The sequence below is a fragment of the Tupaia chinensis genome, unplaced genomic scaffold (assembly GCF_000334495.1).
Source record: "Tupaia chinensis unplaced genomic scaffold, TupChi_1.0 Scaffold000081_1, whole genome shotgun sequence".
NCBI classification, from domain to species: Eukaryota; Metazoa; Chordata; class Mammalia; order Scandentia; family Tupaiidae; genus Tupaia; species Tupaia belangeri.
The window spans coordinates 2,644,818-2,662,933 of NW_006159542.1; the positions used below are offsets into that span (position 1 = coordinate 2,644,818).

General features: G+C 41.9%; 1 protein-coding gene across 1 annotated transcript; it reads left to right on the top strand.

The window, feature by feature from the left end:
* Positions 1 to 1,403: 1,403 nt before the first annotated feature.
* On the top strand, positions 1,404 to 17,515 carry ZNF483 (zinc finger protein 483). The gene is made up of 6 exons (XM_027769337.1): positions 1,404 to 1,542; positions 3,531 to 3,941; positions 7,206 to 7,294; positions 10,665 to 10,791; positions 11,374 to 11,469; positions 15,563 to 17,515. Exons 1-6 carry the CDS (start codon positions 1,404 to 1,406, stop codon positions 17,125 to 17,127), a joined length of 2,427 nt encoding a protein of 808 aa, XP_027625138.1. The 3' UTR covers positions 17,128 to 17,515.
* The last annotated feature ends 601 nt before the right edge of the window (positions 17,516 to 18,116 follow it).

Consider the following 18,116-nt stretch of genomic DNA (forward strand, 5'->3'; position numbering starts at 1 on the left):
GGGGAGGAAGGGTGTTCCTGTGGCTGGGATAGGGAACTGGGGGAGGAGGGCTGGGAGGTTGTGGGTGTCCAGATGTCATCAGGTCTTCAAGGCCACTGTAAAGACTTGGGTTTTTACTTTGAAATGAGAAGCCTTGCAGGGTTTTACGTAGAAGGGGACATAATCTGTTTTAATTTTTAAAAAATATCTGTTTGCTGTGGTACCCTGAACACAAGAAAAGTGAAACCAAGAAGCGATTGCGTATGCAGGAGGCAGGATGGTGGTTCTGCCTGGACCATGGCAGCAGGTGTAAGTCATACAATTAATTTTTTAATTCAAGTCGTAGAGTTGATGATGACTTTCACCAAACGCATTGCTCACACGCTTCTGCGTTAGATTTTTTACCTGCGATTTTGGAGAATGCTATTGAGGGGAGATGGGAAGGGACCATTTGAAGTTACCAAGGAGACAGCCTCATGGATCTAAAACCTTGAGAGGGTTCTAGGCCTGCAGGCCTCTGGCGCAGCAACAATTCTGCAGTCAAGCCCACCAGCCGCTTCCAGTGACCATGCGCAACAGGCGGGGGTGGGAGCCTATGGAAAGCACAGGACTTTCGGAAAGCCGGGACGAGCGCATTCGGGAATCGTAGTTCTGCGCCTCCGCACAGGCGCAGTTGCCCCCGCGGGCTTGCGCGCGCAGCCCCTGCGGGACAAGCTTCTGGAAGCTCATTGCGGTGGTATCGGGACTGGCTGCGGATGCTGGTGCAGGTATTGGTTGAATCGGACCCTTGGTTTGGGGGCCACGGACCGGCCGCCGGCTCCGAGGATGCACCTGGGGCGGGGTGGAGACCGGGAGCAGCCGACTGAGACGGCTGTGCGGGGCGGACTCTGCTCCCTGTGTGCGGCATGAGCGCTCCCCAGCACTTAGGAGCCCGCGGCTTAACTGTGTCCCGCCCTGCGCTTCGGGACTCGCACCTTCCACGCTTTTGACTTTTGGGGCGGGGTAAGTCCGTGCGTGTGTGTGTGTGTGTGTGTGTGTGTATAGGGAGGTCTGGAGAGAGGTGGGAGGACTGTCGCGTTACTGCAGGATGTTTAGCAGCATCACTGGCTGTACACCCTAGGTACCAGTAGTACCCTTCATCCCTGGTCGTGGTAACCAAAAATGTCTCAGGGCATTGCTACATGACTCCTTTGGGGCAGAATTGCCCTCCATTCTCCCGCATTGAAAATCTCTGCCTGCGTCACATTTTCACCGAGCCTCTACTTTAAGCTCCCTAGAGACGGAGGCAAGTGACCTGGTCACCGCGGAGTCCCAGCTTCCCAGTGCGGCGCCGGGTACGTGGTGGGCACCTAGCAGTTAGCACAGAAATAATTGATGCACGCGTGCTGTGCCAGGCGCTGTGCTGGAGTTGGGTAATTTGCAGGATGGTAATTGCAGTAGGAGGCGCGCATCCTCCCACTTGTCGCGGAGTAGTACTACAGCTTAGGCTGTATTGGCATCGCCCCACAGAGGGAGACCCTGTCCCTCCTGTCCCCGCGGTGCCACAATCGCCGCTCATTGCAGGTGCACAGTCATTGGAATGAATGAATGCCCTCTTCGCAGGGCAGCCTGTGTGCAAAGGAGCACTTTGGGATCAAAGAGATGACAGTTGAAAGGAGTCAAGTTTTAAAGAATGGAGTGAAAGCTTAGAAGGAGAGGCAACAGCCGTGGTGCAAAGGATAGCGTATAGAAATGGGGAGATGCTTCTTTACCTCTGTAGTGTCAGAGGTAGCTACAGCTCAGAGGTGAGATCATCCAAGCACTGTTTCTGGAACATTGTGCGTGGCCCCTGTGACTGCACTTTATCCCGCATATGTGTGTTGGGAGCGGGCAGTCAGTGAGGTTCAGTGGGGTTTTTAAGCAGGGGAGTGAGGATGTTATTTTCCACATTAGGAAGAATGTTTTGGCTACAGTGTAAGACTGGACTGAAGAAGCTTGTATTTAGTTTTAGTAGGACAGAATGGAGAGGTTCTTAGGAAATAAACTCACCAGAATTCTGTTACAGGAAAGTAAGGCAAAAAAAAAAAAAAAAATTGACAGTCAAATATGAAATCAGGTTTCTGAGTAGAGCAATTGGTGGGTCATATGTGGCTGTCCACTGAGAGAGAACCAGGGATGTTAACAGGTTTGTGACAGTCTCCTTCTGACAGCTGTTTTTGGTAGGTTTTGCTTCTGAGAAGTAGTACTGAGTCTGAGCAACTGCTTTCTTGGAGGGTAGTTTCCTTACCCTTCAGTAACTCCCCCTCCCTTTTTTTTTTTTTTTTTTTTTTTCTAAAGAGACTTTTGCTATAGGGCTGGTGAGCTTGCTAGAAAAATAGACAGAAAGTGAGAAATCATCTCCCTACCCTGAGTGGATGACCAGGCTACAGTCCTTTCTCCATGCTCCTCTGCATTTTGGGCATGCACACAAACATGCCTGGCGTGAGTTTCAAGGTTCCAGGACTGGAACTGCTGTTGGTCATGTGGGAATCCAGCAACATAACTGTTACGCCACCTGCTGGTCCCAGTAACTCCTTTTTCAAAGGATTATTTGTTTTCCAGGACCAGCAGGTGATGTAGTGATTACATAGCTGGACTCCCACATGGTCAACTGCAGTTCAAGTCCCTGACCTGGTGGCTTAGACACATGTGCAATGTGATTATCTCCCCTGGTGGTGGGTGATTTCTTGCTTTCTGTCTTTCTGCCTCTCTCTGTCTCTCCAGCGAGTGCACACACCCTGTCGCCATAAAATAAAATAAAATAAAATAAAATCCCTGAAAAAAAAAACACTCTTAAAAGAAAGAAAATAATTATTTATTTTATTTTATATTGAAATTTTCCTTCAATTTGACCAGAAAGAGACACAAAGAGGGAGAGTGAGAAAGCAAGCTGCCAGGTCCAAGACTCAAACCACAGTTAACCATGGTGGGAGTCCAGCACCTCAACCACCACGCTATATGCCTGCCCCAAAGTAACTCCTTTTATAGACTTTTGACGCATGTAGAGAAGTATCCTTTTTTTTGGAGAGATTTTCGTTATAGGGTGCGTGTGCTCGCCCGACAGACAGAGAGAGACAGAAAGCGAGAAATCACCCCCCAGAGGGGATGGTCACGCCGCAGTCCCTTCTCCTCCATTCTCCTCTCGGGATCTTGGGTGCGCACGCACACGCGCCCGGCGTGAGTTTTAAGCCACCGGGTCCGGGACGCGAACCGCGGTCGACTATGTGGGAGTCTAGCGACATAGCCATTACGCTAACTGCTGGTTCCCGAGAAGTATCCTTTTAGTATAGTAGTTGACCAGAGCAGTTCTAAGTCTCTGAGCGAATATGTATAGATATGTATTTCAGAACCAAACCATTAATGACGTTTTTAGAATTAACAATTTGTTTCACTTACTTAGTGTCTTCTGTTTTTCTTGACAGTTTCTGCAAGACTGTAAACTGAATTCCCAGAACCCTTGGTATTTTGCTGTGTGTGGTACCTGTTGGCGGACTGTACTAGAGTCTACAGGGGACTGGACTTGTGATACACAGTGCAAGGTATAGGGCACGTGAACAAGATGACAGCCATCTTCCCAGATCCTCAAACTCTGGCCTCAAGTGAACAAAACAACATCCTAAGAATGGATGGTCCCAGGGACCAAGACTCTGTCTTCAGAGGCTCGAGCGCTGACCCAGAATCTTTCAGACAGAGGTTCAGGTGGTTTTGTTATTCAGAAGTGGCTGGACCCAGGAAGGCCCTGAATCAACTCTGGGAGCTCTGTGTTCAGTGGCTGAGACCAGACATTCACACGAAAGAACAGATGTTAGAGCTGTTGGTGTTCGAGCAGTTCCTGACCATTTTGCCTGGAGAGATCAGAATTTGGGTCAAGTCGCAACATCCTGAAAGTAGTGAGGAGGTGGTAACCCTAATAGAGGACTTGACCCAAGCCTTTGAAGAAAAAGGTGAGATTTATAGATGGAGGGAAGAAGTAGAAGTCTCCTTAAGGTATGAAAGTAACTCAAAAGACAGCAATTGATTGCTAAAGAGGAGTCTTAACTTTTGGAGTTGGGACTGGAGTGAAATGAACCCTGCTGGGCCAGTAGGTGGCATAGTGGTAAAGATGCTAGATTCCCACATGGCTGACTGTGGTTTGAGTCCTGGACCCCCGGCTTGAAAAATCACACCAAGTATGTGTGCTTGCATGTCCAAAACCAGTAGAGGAGAAGGGATTGCAGCATGGCCATCTTCCCTGGGGTGATTTTTCCTGTCCCTCACCAGTGAATGCACATGCCCTTTGGCAAAAACCTAAAAAAAACAAGCAAACAAAAAAATCGACCCTTTGGATCTTGGGCAATCTATGTATCCTCTCAGCATTTTAATATATGTATTTTTTTTATTTTTAAGAAGTTAAAAAATATTAAATTTTACTTTTATTCATTCATTTATTTTAATTTGACCAGAGAGACACACACACAGAGAGGAATAGCTAGAGAGACAGAGGGAGAGAGAGAGAGCAAAAGTGAGAAAGCAAGCTACCAGGTCAGGGACTTGAGCTGTGGGCAGCCATGTGGGAGTGTGCAATGCCTTAAACATTAAATTTAAATTTTAAATAGCCATAAGTGACTAGCAACTATTCTATTTCATTGTGAAGTCCCACAATGTATATTGCTACAGGTTACACACAAATGTATGAAATATAAACTACAAATTATGTCATTATAAAATATTGATGGAAAGACATCTAGAATGGATACCTTTTGAGGAAACGTGACTCAATTTTTATAAAATATCTCTTGTTTGTTTTGTTTTGTTTTGTTGTTTTAAGATTTTGCCATAGGGTGCTTGCCCTTGCCAACAGAGAGGGAAAGTGAGAAATCGTCCCCCAGGGGGATGGCCATGCCACAGTCCCCTCTCCATTCTCTCTTGAGGATTTTGGGCTCACATGCACACACACACACACACACACACACACACACACACTTGCTTTGTGTGATTTTTCAAGCCACCAGGTCCAGAACTTGGACTGTGGTTGACCATGAGGGACTCTAGGACTTTATTCAGTATGCCACCTGCTGCCCCATCCCTCAAATATTTATCCCAAATATTTGTAGCATATTATTTCTCATAGGACTCTTAAAATGTGTGCATTACAGTTTGTATTCTATCAAGAGTTATGAGATAGATAGGAAAATAGTGTTTACCTCTGTAGACTTACTTTGTGGTCACACAGCTAATTGATGCATCTAAAATTTAGGTTTCATGTTGGTTCTCCAAACTTAGGACCTCTGTGTGGAGGCCCTTATAATAAAGAATTGATTACTAACTTTCTGTAAGTTAATACACTTTTCTTAAATTAATTTTTCTTTTCTCTTTGATTACACAGTTCTAATTTTTAATTTTTATTGATGGTCTAGTCAAGCTTCCTAAAATTCATTTTATAAGAAGGTACAGTATGATCTAAAGAAATACTTTAATTTGAAAAAGTACTGTTGGCATCCAGGGTATTTATTACATGTAGCTTGTATGGATTCAGGTTCCTCTTTTCTGTGTTTAGTGATCAGCTAGTGACCCGGAGGTGCAGGCTGGTTTTGGAAGACTTTGGTGCTTTCATCCAGTGAACAATTTTGAGCAATTCCTGAGCAATTTATTGTGCCAAGACTATGAAGAAAATAAAATTAATAGATGATAGGAATATGCTCTTTTACTCTATTATATTTGTAGTTAGAAATACTTGCCAGGTCCTCAGAAAAGTCATGACTCATTTTTGCATAGAAAAACTTGCCATGACTTTTTCAAGTACCGATTAAAATCTCACTATTGTGCAAATTAAGTATTTTAAAATTGAGGGTATGTGGAATGAAGGGAGTTAGTGTTGTGAGTTTAGGAATGGAAAGGATTTTTTATTGAGTAAGGGGAAAAGCACGAGATAGCCTAAGAAACTGGCTGCTCGCAGGAGTGGGAAAGCGTATTCTTTTCTTTTTTGTTTCTTCAGCCCTTTTTCTGCAGAGGGGCTCACAGTTCTGTAATCCTTGTAATTTCCTAAGTGACTTGAGCCAGAAGAGTATCTTTTGTTAAAAAGTTTGGCCTTTTGTCCTGCATTTTGGAGCTTGAGCAGTTCCTGAGCTTTCAAGGTGAAAGGCAGTCTTTTTGTTATTTAAAACAAGCCCCTTTCAACCACTGGGGAGTTGAAGTAAATGAGGTAGTTGGAGGGAGAAATCCCTGGATAGCACTGGAAAGGGTTGCCAGGGGAACCAGCTGTGTGCTTAGGGGATTGAGACTCACAGGCACATCCCCCACCTCTGGAGAAGAGGGAGGGACTGGTGGTTAAATTGATCACTAGTGAGGAGAGGTTTAGTCAATCACACTTTTGTATGAAGCCGCCATAAAACTCCAAAAAGACAGGGTTGCAAACAGCTGAACACATGGCCGTTCCTGGGAATGTGGCATACCCAAAGAGGGTACGGAAGCCTCACACCCCTTCCCACATACCTTGCCCTGTGCATCTTTCCCATCTTGCTGTTCATCTGTATTCTATGTAATATCCTTTATTGTAAACTGGTAAACTTAAAGTGTTTTCCTGAGTTTCGTGAGCCATTCCAACAAGGTATTTGAGACCAAGGAGGGGGTTATCAGGACCCTGACAATGGGTGACTGCTCAGAAGTTTTAGAGACCGGGAACCAGGAGTTGGCATAATGGCTATGTTGCTGAATTGCCACATAGTTGACCGTGGTTTGAGTTCCGGACCTGCGGCTTAAACTTACTCTGGGCGCATGTGCATGCGTGCCCAAGATCCCAAGAAGAGAATGAAGGAGAAGGGATTGCAATGTGGCCATGACCCCTGGAGGGTGATTTCTTGCTTCCGTCTCTGTCTTTCTGGCAAGCTCTCACAAAAATCTCTCCCCCAAAAAAAGAAGTTTGAGAGACCTGGACTTGTGATTGGCATCTGAAGCGGGAGCAGTGTTATAGAACTGATTGTATTTCCAGGTGGATAATGTAAGAATCAAATTGAGTAGAAGATATCCAGCTAGTATCTGCTGGAGATTCTGCTACAGAATTGCTTACTTGGTGTTGGGGAATCCTCTGACACATTTGAGGTCACAGAAGGATTCTTTGTTGTGAGTATGGCAGGAGAAACCGACTTGATCTTTTTCCCTATATATTTTGGAAACATAAGGATCTGAGGAATCCAGATGAGAGACAAGACCATTTTTCCCCTCCATTCTAGATCTGACCTTTCAAGATTCTACCATTTCCCAAGAGGAGAAATCAGAAGAAGATAAAATGGTTGCTGTTATTCCAAGAACTGAGTCCCATGTAAGTTTCTTTTTATTATTCTTCATTCTTTGTGGTTTTAAAAGTTTTTGCCATAGGGCTTGTGTACTCACCTAAAAGAGACAGGGAAAGTGAGAAATCACCCCCTCGGGGGATGGCTACACCACAGTCCCTTTTCCATTATCCTCCTGGGATCTAGGGTACATGCGTGTACATGCACACGCGCACGCAAGCGCCTGGCATGATTTTCAAGCCTCTAAGTCCAGGACTCAGACTGTGGTTGGCCATGGGGGAGTCCAGCGCCTTAACCACTACTCTACTTACTGGCCCTGAATACTTTTCATTCTTAAGTGAACTCCTAACTGTGCTCCTACTAAGTGAATTAAAGATGTAAAAACAACTGGGACCAGCAGGTGGCATAGTTAAGGTGCTGGACACTCCCACATAGCTGACCATGGTTTGAATCCTACACCTGGTGGCTTGCTTTCTCATTTTCCCCCTCTCTCACTCACTGTGTCTCTCTATGGTCAAATTAAAAAAAAAAAAAGAATGAATAAATAAAATTTTTAAAAAATTTTTAAAAAGATATAAAAACAATTAAGGTAGTTTTCCTTTCTAGAAACTTTGAGCTCATTTTCATGTTATTGATTGCTGGAGGGCATGTATACTCTCCAGAGAGAGGAGAAGAGAAGGCACCCCCACCATGGAGAATGGTCACTACACAATCCCTTCTCTGCCATCTCTCCCTCCTTTCAGGATTTTGGGCATGCACACATATGTACCCAGTACATTTCTCAAGCTACTGGGTCTGGCACTTGATCTGGTTGCCTCAACCATCAGGCCTCAGAGTTGGTCCCGCATGCTATTTGTTTCAGTTCCCAATCTGATTTTTTATTTCTTTCTTTATCTCTTTTCTTTTTCTTTCTTTCTTTCTTTTTTCTTTTTCTTTTTGTTTTTGCTATAAGGCCTGTGCATGCTGGAGAGAGGAGAGAAAGAAAGGAAAGTGGAAAAGCACCCTACCCTACAGGAGGGCTGGCCATGCCACAATGCCTTCCCCATTCTCTCAGAGTTTTAGGTATGCAGGCGAAAGTACCTGGCATGTTTTTCAAGCTGCTGAGTCTGGGGCTTGGGCCAGCTACAGTTGACCATGTGGGATTCAGCCACCCAAGCATACCACTTGCTGGCCCCCTAACACTTACTTAAAAACTGACTAAAATTCACTTTACTCTTGATAAAATTAGTCAAGTAGACATAGAATTGTATTTTCTTAACATGACGAAGAATATCTCCAGTTGGATAGTGTCTGAAAATAAGGTCACAATGTTGGTAATGAAATAAGGATGTCTAACCTCACTGCTAATAATAAGTAACTTCTTAGGACCAGCAGATGGTATAATGGTTACATCACTAGACACCCACGTAGTCAGCCATGGTTAGAGTTCCAGACCTAGCAGCTTCAAACTCATGTCTGGTGTGTGTGCATGCATGCCCAAGATCCTGAGAGGAGACTGGAAAAGAAGGGATTGTGGTGTGGCCATCTCCCCTGGGGTGGGGGGGATAGTTATTTCTTGCCTTCTATCTCTCTCTTTCTTTGTTTCTCTGGTGACACACACACCCAGGGATTGTAAAGCCTTTCTATAAATAAATAAATAAATGAATGAATGAATGAATGAATGAATGAATAAATAAATAAATAAAATAAATAAATAAATTCTGAGTAACCAGTGTAAGATAAGAAAGAATTGAGGCATTACTATTGGTATGAATAAGTAATATATTTGTGCAGATAACATCAACTGTTTGGAAAAATCACATAGTCAGCTGAACAACTACCAAAACTTGTAACAGTTGGGAAAAGAAGCTAGTTACAAATCTAAGTTTCCTATATACCAATACTAGTTGGGAAAAATTTCCATATTCACCATAGTGAAGACTAGTGCTGCGGCAGGGCCAATAATGACTCCAAAAACTATGTCCACTTCCTAACCCCTGGAACCTGTGAATGTTACTTTATTTGGAAGACGAATCTTTGCAGGCATGGTTACGCTAAGGAGTTTTAGGAAGAGACGTTTATCTTGGATTATATGAGTGGCCCCTGAACACTGTCACAAGTGTCCTTATCAGAAAGAGGCAGAGGAAGATTGATTATACAAAGAGGAGGAGGCACTGTGAAGAGGGAGTCAAAGTTTAAATTGATAGGGCCACAAGCCAAGGAAAGCTAAAGAATGTGTTAACCACCAGCAGAAGGAAAAGGCAAGGAACGGATTCTACCCCAGAACCTCAGAAGTTAGCGCAACCCTGCTAGAACCTTGATTTCACATTTCTGGCCTCTGGAATTGTGAAGGAATAAATTTCTGTTGTTGAAAGCCACGAAGGTTATGGTAATTTCTTATAGCAGTCTCAGGGAGCTAAGACAAATGTGATTGCCACTCTGCTATACTGCCTCTTAAAGCCATGTAGAGGATGCTATAGAATGCATTTTTTAATGAGTTGGTACACTGTATAGCTATGGAGTAATTGGAAGTGTGAATATGTTACCAAACACAGATTCTCTTTGATTATGATAGAAAATAATTGCTGGGGACCAACAGATGGCATAATGGTTACATCACTGGACTCCCATGAAGTCAACCGCAGTTTGAGTCCTGGGCCTGGCAGCTTGAAACTCATGCCTGGTGCATGTGCACTGAAAATCCCAAGAGGAAAATGGAGGAGAAGGCATTGAGATGTGGCTATTCCCTCCTTGGGGGGTGATTTCTCACTTTCTGTCTCTCCAGCAAGCACACATGCTCTATAACAAATATTCCATTTTAAAAAAAGAAAATAATTGTTGTGTGTAACTGGAGTATAATTGCTCATCTTGCTTGTTTAATTATCATCTATAGTTAGCTTATATTCTGTAAATCTGAGTTGAGAATGTAATTTATAATCTTCATTTAATTTCTTTTTATGAAATTTGCTATAGAGCATGTGTGTTTGCTAGGAAAGAAAGAGGAGAGAGAAAACCCTTGGGGGGATAGCCATGTTGTAGTCCTTCCTCTTCCAGTATCCTCTTAGGATTTTGGGCGCGCTCACACACGTACCCTGCTGGTTTTCCAAGCCACTTGGTCTGGGATGAACCACGCAGTTGGCCATGTGGGATCCAACTGTCTTAACTACCACACCACTGCTGGCCCCTAGAGAATGCTTGTACAGCGTTTGTACCCAAAACAAAGTGGGAGAGGCGAGGATCGTGTAACCCCCTTGTTCTGTATGACCTATAATTGTCATAGAATAGTTACTCTGTAGCTTTGGAATTCTCAAAAGCTTGATTATTATCCAGTGTGTAACTTGGTATCCTAGCCACTTGTCTGAATCCTTTGGTTCTATCTGGGAATAATCCAATGCGAAAGGACTGTGTTTGATGTTTTAGGAATCAATAACATTCAAGGATGTGGCTGTGAACTTTTCCAGAGGAGAGTGGAAGAAGCTAGAGCCTTCTCAAAAGGAGCTATATATGGAAGTGCTACTGGAAAACTTCAGGAACCTAGAATTTGTGGGTAAAGACATTTCTTTATTATATAGCATCTAAGCTGGATACCTTCCTGTCCCCTAGATTGAAAGATAAGTGCCATATGAAGTGCTATTTTTTTTTAAGAATTGTTTTATTTGAATTAATTAATTATTATTATTATTATTATTTGTTTTAATTTGACTAGAGAGAGAGAGAGAGAAAATGAGAAAGCAAGCCGCCAGGTCCAAGACACAAACTATGGTCAGCCATGTGGGAGTCCAGCATCTTTAATCACCATGCCACCTGCCAGCCCCATGTGAAGTGTTGTAACTTTGCATTAGCTGGGTCTCTAGGGGCTGATATCATAAAAATCTTAAAATGGGTCCTAAAATTGTACCTTCCTACAACATTTCCTCCACAGAAAGGCCTTTGCTTCATTAAATTAGAAATGTGGAGCATTATTTTGCTATCATCAATGTCTTACTTTCCCCCATATTGTCCCCAGATTCCAGTTGGAATCTATGTTTGATAGTGTCTTTTAGCTTCCTTGATAACCAGAAACTATGATGTTGAACTGTCTTTGTTCTATGTATAAATAGCCATTTTCCATTCTTTTCTCTATGAGCAGGCTTTCCAGTTTCCAAGTTAGATTTGATTTCCCAGCTAAAGTGGGTTGAATTGCCATCGCTGCTAGAAACAGAAGAGTCAGAAGGCTCCAGATCAGGTGAGTTGGAGAAAAGTAGACAGGGAAATGAAACCAGTTTACCACGTTTCGTGGGAAGAGCTTAGAGTGGGTTAGATGCTAAAATATAAATATGATTAGAATAGAGTCCTTGCCTTTCTTGAATGTTCATGTTAATGGGGAAAACAACAAGTAAATGCTGAGAGATATGATTAACCATGCAAGGGGTTATTAAGGAATGTTCCAGTGAAGGAAAATAGGGAGGGAGCTAGAAGAGCCTGAGAGAGCTCTCAGCAAGATGCAGGTCTGATCCTTGTGAAAAAGAGGGAGAAGGAAGAAGCCTAGGTAGGAAGTCTTAGGCTCAAGTTCAGTTCCAAGAAAATTTAGTCAAGGCCAAAAACCAGCCTTAAGCCATAGTGGCCCATCAGAAGAGCCCTGTATCTCAAAGAAATGGGCCTGCCTGACGGGGAGCAGCCATTGGGAAAGTAGCCTTGGCATATGCACAGTGGTGGATTCCTAGAGCAGCAGTAGGACTAGCAGGTAATCTCCCCATAGAAGGAGATCTGCGAGCCACATTTTATGGATACTGTATAGAGATGTGTCAAAATGAAAAGTGTCAACAATGTGATGCGGGCTATAATAATGACATACTTAAGGAGCTATGGGAATATATAAAAGCAAGGGCTTAATTAACTTTAGACTTATTTCCTAAATCCTGAAGGACAATAGGAATTCACCCAATGAGTAGCATATATATTAATTAGATTTTTGTGAAAGGGAAAAACTTTACATATACATTTATGTGTCTGAGTACATCATTGTATATGATTTTTTTTTTAAATAATTTTTAGTTTGCTATAGGGCACATACATTCAGAGAGAGAAAGTAAGAAAGCAGGCCACCAGGTCTGGGACTTGAACCATGGTCAGCAAGGTGGGAGTCCAACACCTTAATCTCCATGCCACCTGCTGGCCCCAGTTGGTTTATTTTAAAGAAAAAAAACAGTAATCCATTTCTAAACCATTCATTTTGATCTGCATATTTGCTGTGTCCAGTGTAATTATATAAATAAATGATAGCAGCTGTCTTATGTTAAAGTAGCATTTGGGGAGTAATTCCAAAAATAGATTCTTAAAGTATTTTGAATAATTCTGGCAGCATTGGTGTAAATCCATGTCCTTCTTCTCAGGTGTTTGTGTAAAAGCAGCATCACAGAGATGTACAATTTTGTTTAAGTAATTTATGGTACTGGCAAGTGGCGTGGTAGTTAAGGTGCTAGATTCCCACATAGCTGACCACTGTTCAAGTCCCAGACCTGGTAGCTTGCTTTCTTCCTTCTTTCTCTCTCTCTCTGGTGAGCTTGTGTGCCCTTTATCAAATTAAAAAATAATAATAATAAAATTGAATAAAGAAATAGTTTTTTTTAAGTAATTTACAGGGTCCAGCAGGTGGTGTAGTAGTTAAGGTGCTAGATTCCACATGGCCAACCCTCAGGTTCGAGTCCCAGACTGAACAGCTTGAAAAATATGTGTGTGTGCATATACCCAAAATCCCAAGAGTAGAATGGAGAAAGGATTGTGATATGGCCATCTCACCTGGGGATTGATTTCTTACTTTCCCTTTCTGTCTTTCTCTTGTCTCTCTGGCAAGCACACATGCCCTATGGCAGAAATCTTAAAGAAAAACAAAAAACAAATCATTTAAAACATAAAGTAGAAAAACATTTTTGACAGCCAAAGCAAGAGTCATTAGCCATAATTTATAAAAAAAACTCATGCAGACCAATAAGGAACACTACATCTGTTAGAAATACAGGCAGAGTCTGCCAGTAGTATGGTAGCTGGAGTGGCCACATTCTATGTGGCCAACTGTGCCATTTGAGTCCTGAACCCAGTAGTTTGAAAACCATGCTGAGCATAAGTGTGTGTGTGCCCAGAATCGTGAGAGGAGTATTAGAGAAAAAGAGATTATGCTGTGGCCATTCCTTCTTTTTTTTTTAGAGGATTTTGCTATAGGGCGCATGTGCTTGCCAGAAAGACAGAGAGAGACAGAAAGTGAGAAATCACCCCCCAGGGGGGGTGGCCACACTGCAATCCCTTCTCCATTTTCCTCTCAGGATCTTGGGCACGCACGCACATGCGCCCGGTGTGAGTTTAAGCCTCCGGGTCTGGACTCGAACCGCAGTCGACTACATGGGAGTCCAGCGACACATCTGTTATACTAATTGCTGGTCCTGCCATTCCTTTTTTTTTTTTTGGAGAGGTTTTCGCTATGGGGCGCGTGCACTCGCCAGACAGAGAGAGAGACATAGAGACAGAAAGCGAGAAATCATCCCCCACGGGGGATGGTCATGCCGCAATCCCATCTCCTCCATTCTCCTCTCGGGATCTTGGGCACGCACGCACTCGCGCCCGGTGTGGGATTTAAGCCACCGGGTCCGAGACATGAACTGCGGTCAACTACGTGGGAGTCCAGCAACATAGCCATTACGCTAACTGCTGGTTCCCCCACCATTCCTTCTTGAGGGATGCTTTCTTACTTTCCCTTTGTCTCCATTAAGCACACATACTATAGCAAATTTGAAAAATAAATAATGAAAATACATGCAAATTGGGCTGGTTCTATGTCCTGACACATAAAGCACTCAGATCCATCTGTGTGGTTTGAGTCATGGACACAGACCTTGCAGCTTGAGAGACACACAGGGTACATGCATGCCTGTCCCAGATCTCAAAAGGATGGAGAGATGGAGTAGAAGGAATTGCACTGTGACCATTTTCCATGGGAGGTGCTTTCTCCTCTCCATCTCTTTTTTTCTGGTGAGCACACATGCCTTCTAACCAAAAAAAACCAACAAAGCAAAACACCACACACACAGAGGCCAAGAATTCAAGAAAATAATTGACAAAAATGTAAATTGCTTGTGAACATGAAGAAAGTACTTGAACTCACTGGTCAACAATGAGATAAATATTTAAAACAACTTCTTATGAATCAAATTTGCAAAAATATAAAGAAGAATGATTTGACTAGAGATGAGTACTGAGCTTCCTCTGTTCCTCATGTATTTTTTACAAAATATGCGTGTGTGCATGCACCCAAAATCTCAAGAGGAGAATGGGATTTTTTACAAAATACATGAGGAATAGTGTTATAATATTTCTACCCTGTGGTTCAATATTTCCACTTCTATAACTCTTTGGGAAGTATTAGTTATTTATTAAACATTGAATAAGAGAATGAATTTAAAAAACTATATAGGATAGATTATCATGTAATTGATTAAAACCATCTTTATGAAGATTTACCAATGAGAAGAGCACAATTAGTGAGAGAATAGTATTGGAGAAATCTCTGCAGAAATCATGGGACTTGAAGAGTAGGCCCTGTCAGTTTTGTCCATGTGATGGTGAGGGTGCGAGGGGGGTTGCATTCTAGGTAATAGGAAGTATTAACACCAAAGGAATAGGTTTGAAATGCTGCAGTGTAACAGAACAGGTTAACTTTTGAAAGTCTAGCATAGATGGTATTGCTTATCTGTGTTGGGATTAATGTTTTCTATAAAATTAGTATAATTTGCCTGCTTTGAGAGGAGACAGTCTGATGTGCTGACCAAACCCATGGGTTTTGATGTCAGACCAAGTTAAAAATTTGGCTCTACTACTTGCAATACTTGGGCAAGCAACTTGACACTTTATGTACCCAGTTGTCATATTCATAAAACAGATAATAATAGGACCTACTTCATAAGATTGTTGTGAAGATTTAGTGAAATAATGCAGATAAACTGCTTGATACAGGACCTGGCATTTGGTGAGTACTCATAATTATTTGCACTATCATCTGGAAAGAGAAAAGTACAAATTTAGGGAAAATAGCTTTGAAACTGTTAGAGAAATTCAAAAGGAGGGCAAGAAATTGTATCTCTACAAAGCACACACATTTTATCTTTCTCAGTATTTTTCTTAACCCCTTGGTTTATCTGGTTCCCATCTCTGTTTTATAGAATTGTATTTGAGAATAATCCATACTGTATTCTTTAAAGTCATTACTGTCTGTAGTATTTCAGTCAGTCCCAAATACATCTACTTCCTTTACTGCAAACAGGAAATATTCTATTTGTTATTTCTTTTAGAGTGTGAGCCTAGAGATGAATTGGAGGTATCTGTTCAAAATCATGATGTTTCTATGGAAGAATTGACTTTAGATAAAATAATAGAAAGGTGCCTCAGGGATGATGATTACGGCTTGATGGGAGAATTTTGGAAGCGTTTCGGCCAATCAAAGGAACATGGCAAGCAAGGATATTCAAAAGGAACAATTACACAAAAGAAAATTCATGGGAGAGTCAAGAAAGGTGAAGAATTTGATCTGGAGAAGAGCCCCTTTGGAAATAATTTTAAACAAACTTCAGACATAATCAAACACCTGAGAGTCTACTTAAGGAAGAAATCTCGGAGGTATAATGAATGCAAGAAGCCCTTCAGTTTTCATTCAGACCTTATTCTGAACCGTAAAGAACATACTGGGGAAAAATCACGGAAAGGAAATGAAAGTGGGAAAGTGTTAAGTCACTCTTCATCTTTTCCTGAACATCAGAAACGTCAGAAAATTTCTTTGGGGGTTAAGTCCCAGAAGTGTACTAAGTGTGGAATAGACTTTTTCCAGAGATCATCCATTTCTAAGAGAAAATACACTACATGTGAAAAATGTAGGAAGGATTTATGTCAAGATGCAGCCTTAAATAAAGATGAGGGAACTGAGACTGGAGAAAAAAACCATAAATGTAGTAAATGTGGAAAAGCCTTTGGCTATAGTGCCTCGCTCACCAAACATCGGAGAATTCACACTGGAGAGAAACCCTATATGTGTAATGAATGCGGGAAAGCTTTCAGTGACAGTTCGTCACTCACACCACATCATAGAACTCATAGTGGAGAGAAACCCTACAAATGTGATGACTGTGGAAAAGGTTTCACCCTGAGCGCTCACCTCATTAAACATCAGAGAGTTCATACTGGAGAAAAACCCTATAAGTGTAAAGACTGTGGGAGACCCTTCAGTGACAGTTCATCTCTTATTCAACATCAGCGAATTCACACTGGAGAAAAACCCTACACATGTAACAATTGTGGAAAATCCTTCAGTCATAGCTCATCCCTTTCCAAACATCAGAGAATTCATACAGGAGAGAAACCCTATAAGTGTGGTGAATGTGGAAAAGCCTTTAGACAGAATTCTTGCCTTACTCGACATCAGAGGATTCACACTGGAGAAAAGCCGTATTTGTGTAATGATTGTGGGATGACTTTCAGCCATTTTACATCCGTCATTTATCATCAAAGACTTCATTCGGGAGAAAAGCCCTACAAATGTAATCAATGTGAGAAAGCCTTCCCTACTCATTCCCTCCTTAGTCGTCATCAGAGAATTCATACTGGTGTAAAACCTTACAAATGTAAAGAATGTGGGAAATCCTTCAGTCAGAGCTCATCTCTTAATGAACATCACCGAATTCATACTGGAGAGAAACCTTATGAATGTAACTATTGTGGAGCAACCTTTAGCAGGAGCTCAATTCTTGTAGAACACCTAAAAATTCATACTGGAAGGAGAGAATATGAGTGTAGTGAATGTGAGAAGACATTTAAAAGTAATTCAGGCCTCATCAGACATCGTGGATTTCATTCTGGAGAGTAGTTCTGAGAATATAGTTAAGATAGAGGGAAATTTAGTTAAAATTGTCCCTTAAAAAAATCTGAGATTTAAACTACACAACATTGATGGATAGCTGCAATTTCGATGGTTTGGCAGCCAAGTAAAATTCTTTTTCCCCATTCATCCCTCTTTTTAAGGTATCAACTGCTGGTAAATAATAATCAGGGTGGTAAAGTCATGTGGAAAGTGAATAAAGTAGTATGTGAATTGATTCTAAATGTCCAACTTAAAATAGAAAAGCTCTTTTCCTCAGATTTTCCTCTTTGCACCTTCCCTTCCACCCATATGGTGTGATGGAAAGAACTGGAGTGGAGTCAGGTAAGCTGAGTTCTGTCCCAATAGACAGGCCAGTGTACTCTATAACCTTAGATAAGACATTTGACCATTCTGAATTTTAGTTTCTTTACCAGTAAAATGAAGGGATGGACTTGAATGACTCCTGTTTTCTTTTGTGTCTCATATTCTCCAAAGCCATGGAAATAAGTTAAACAATTTTGATTCATTAAAATGTTCACGTTTCTGTAATAGAAAATAACTCTGTTCAAAACATAGGAATAGGTCAGTGAAGCTCAAACTAGTTTGCCTTGTGGGGGTGTTTTAATTGAATAAGGCACCCCAGCTGCTTTTTCTTTTGGGCATTGAGTAAGGGGATTGGGAATCTAGAGAGCTAGAGTAACAGTTCTAGCCAAATAGATTGGGGGGGGGACATACTGTAAACAACTGTTCCAGATGGATTTTATTTTGCAAAATAGAATTCTATTTTTTAAAAACTTTGCCTTTAGCAAGTACAGCTTCCTGCAATTGGAGTGTAAACATTCTCTACGGCAAGGAGCACAAGATGTTAGATGGGGTCAGTTTTGGCTCTTAGCCATGTTTTAGTCCACGTGGTGAGATAGGTTTGTGTCTGTGTGTGTACACTTAGTTGCCACTGTTTAAAAATTAGGTAACTTAATATTTAGATAATCAAAGCT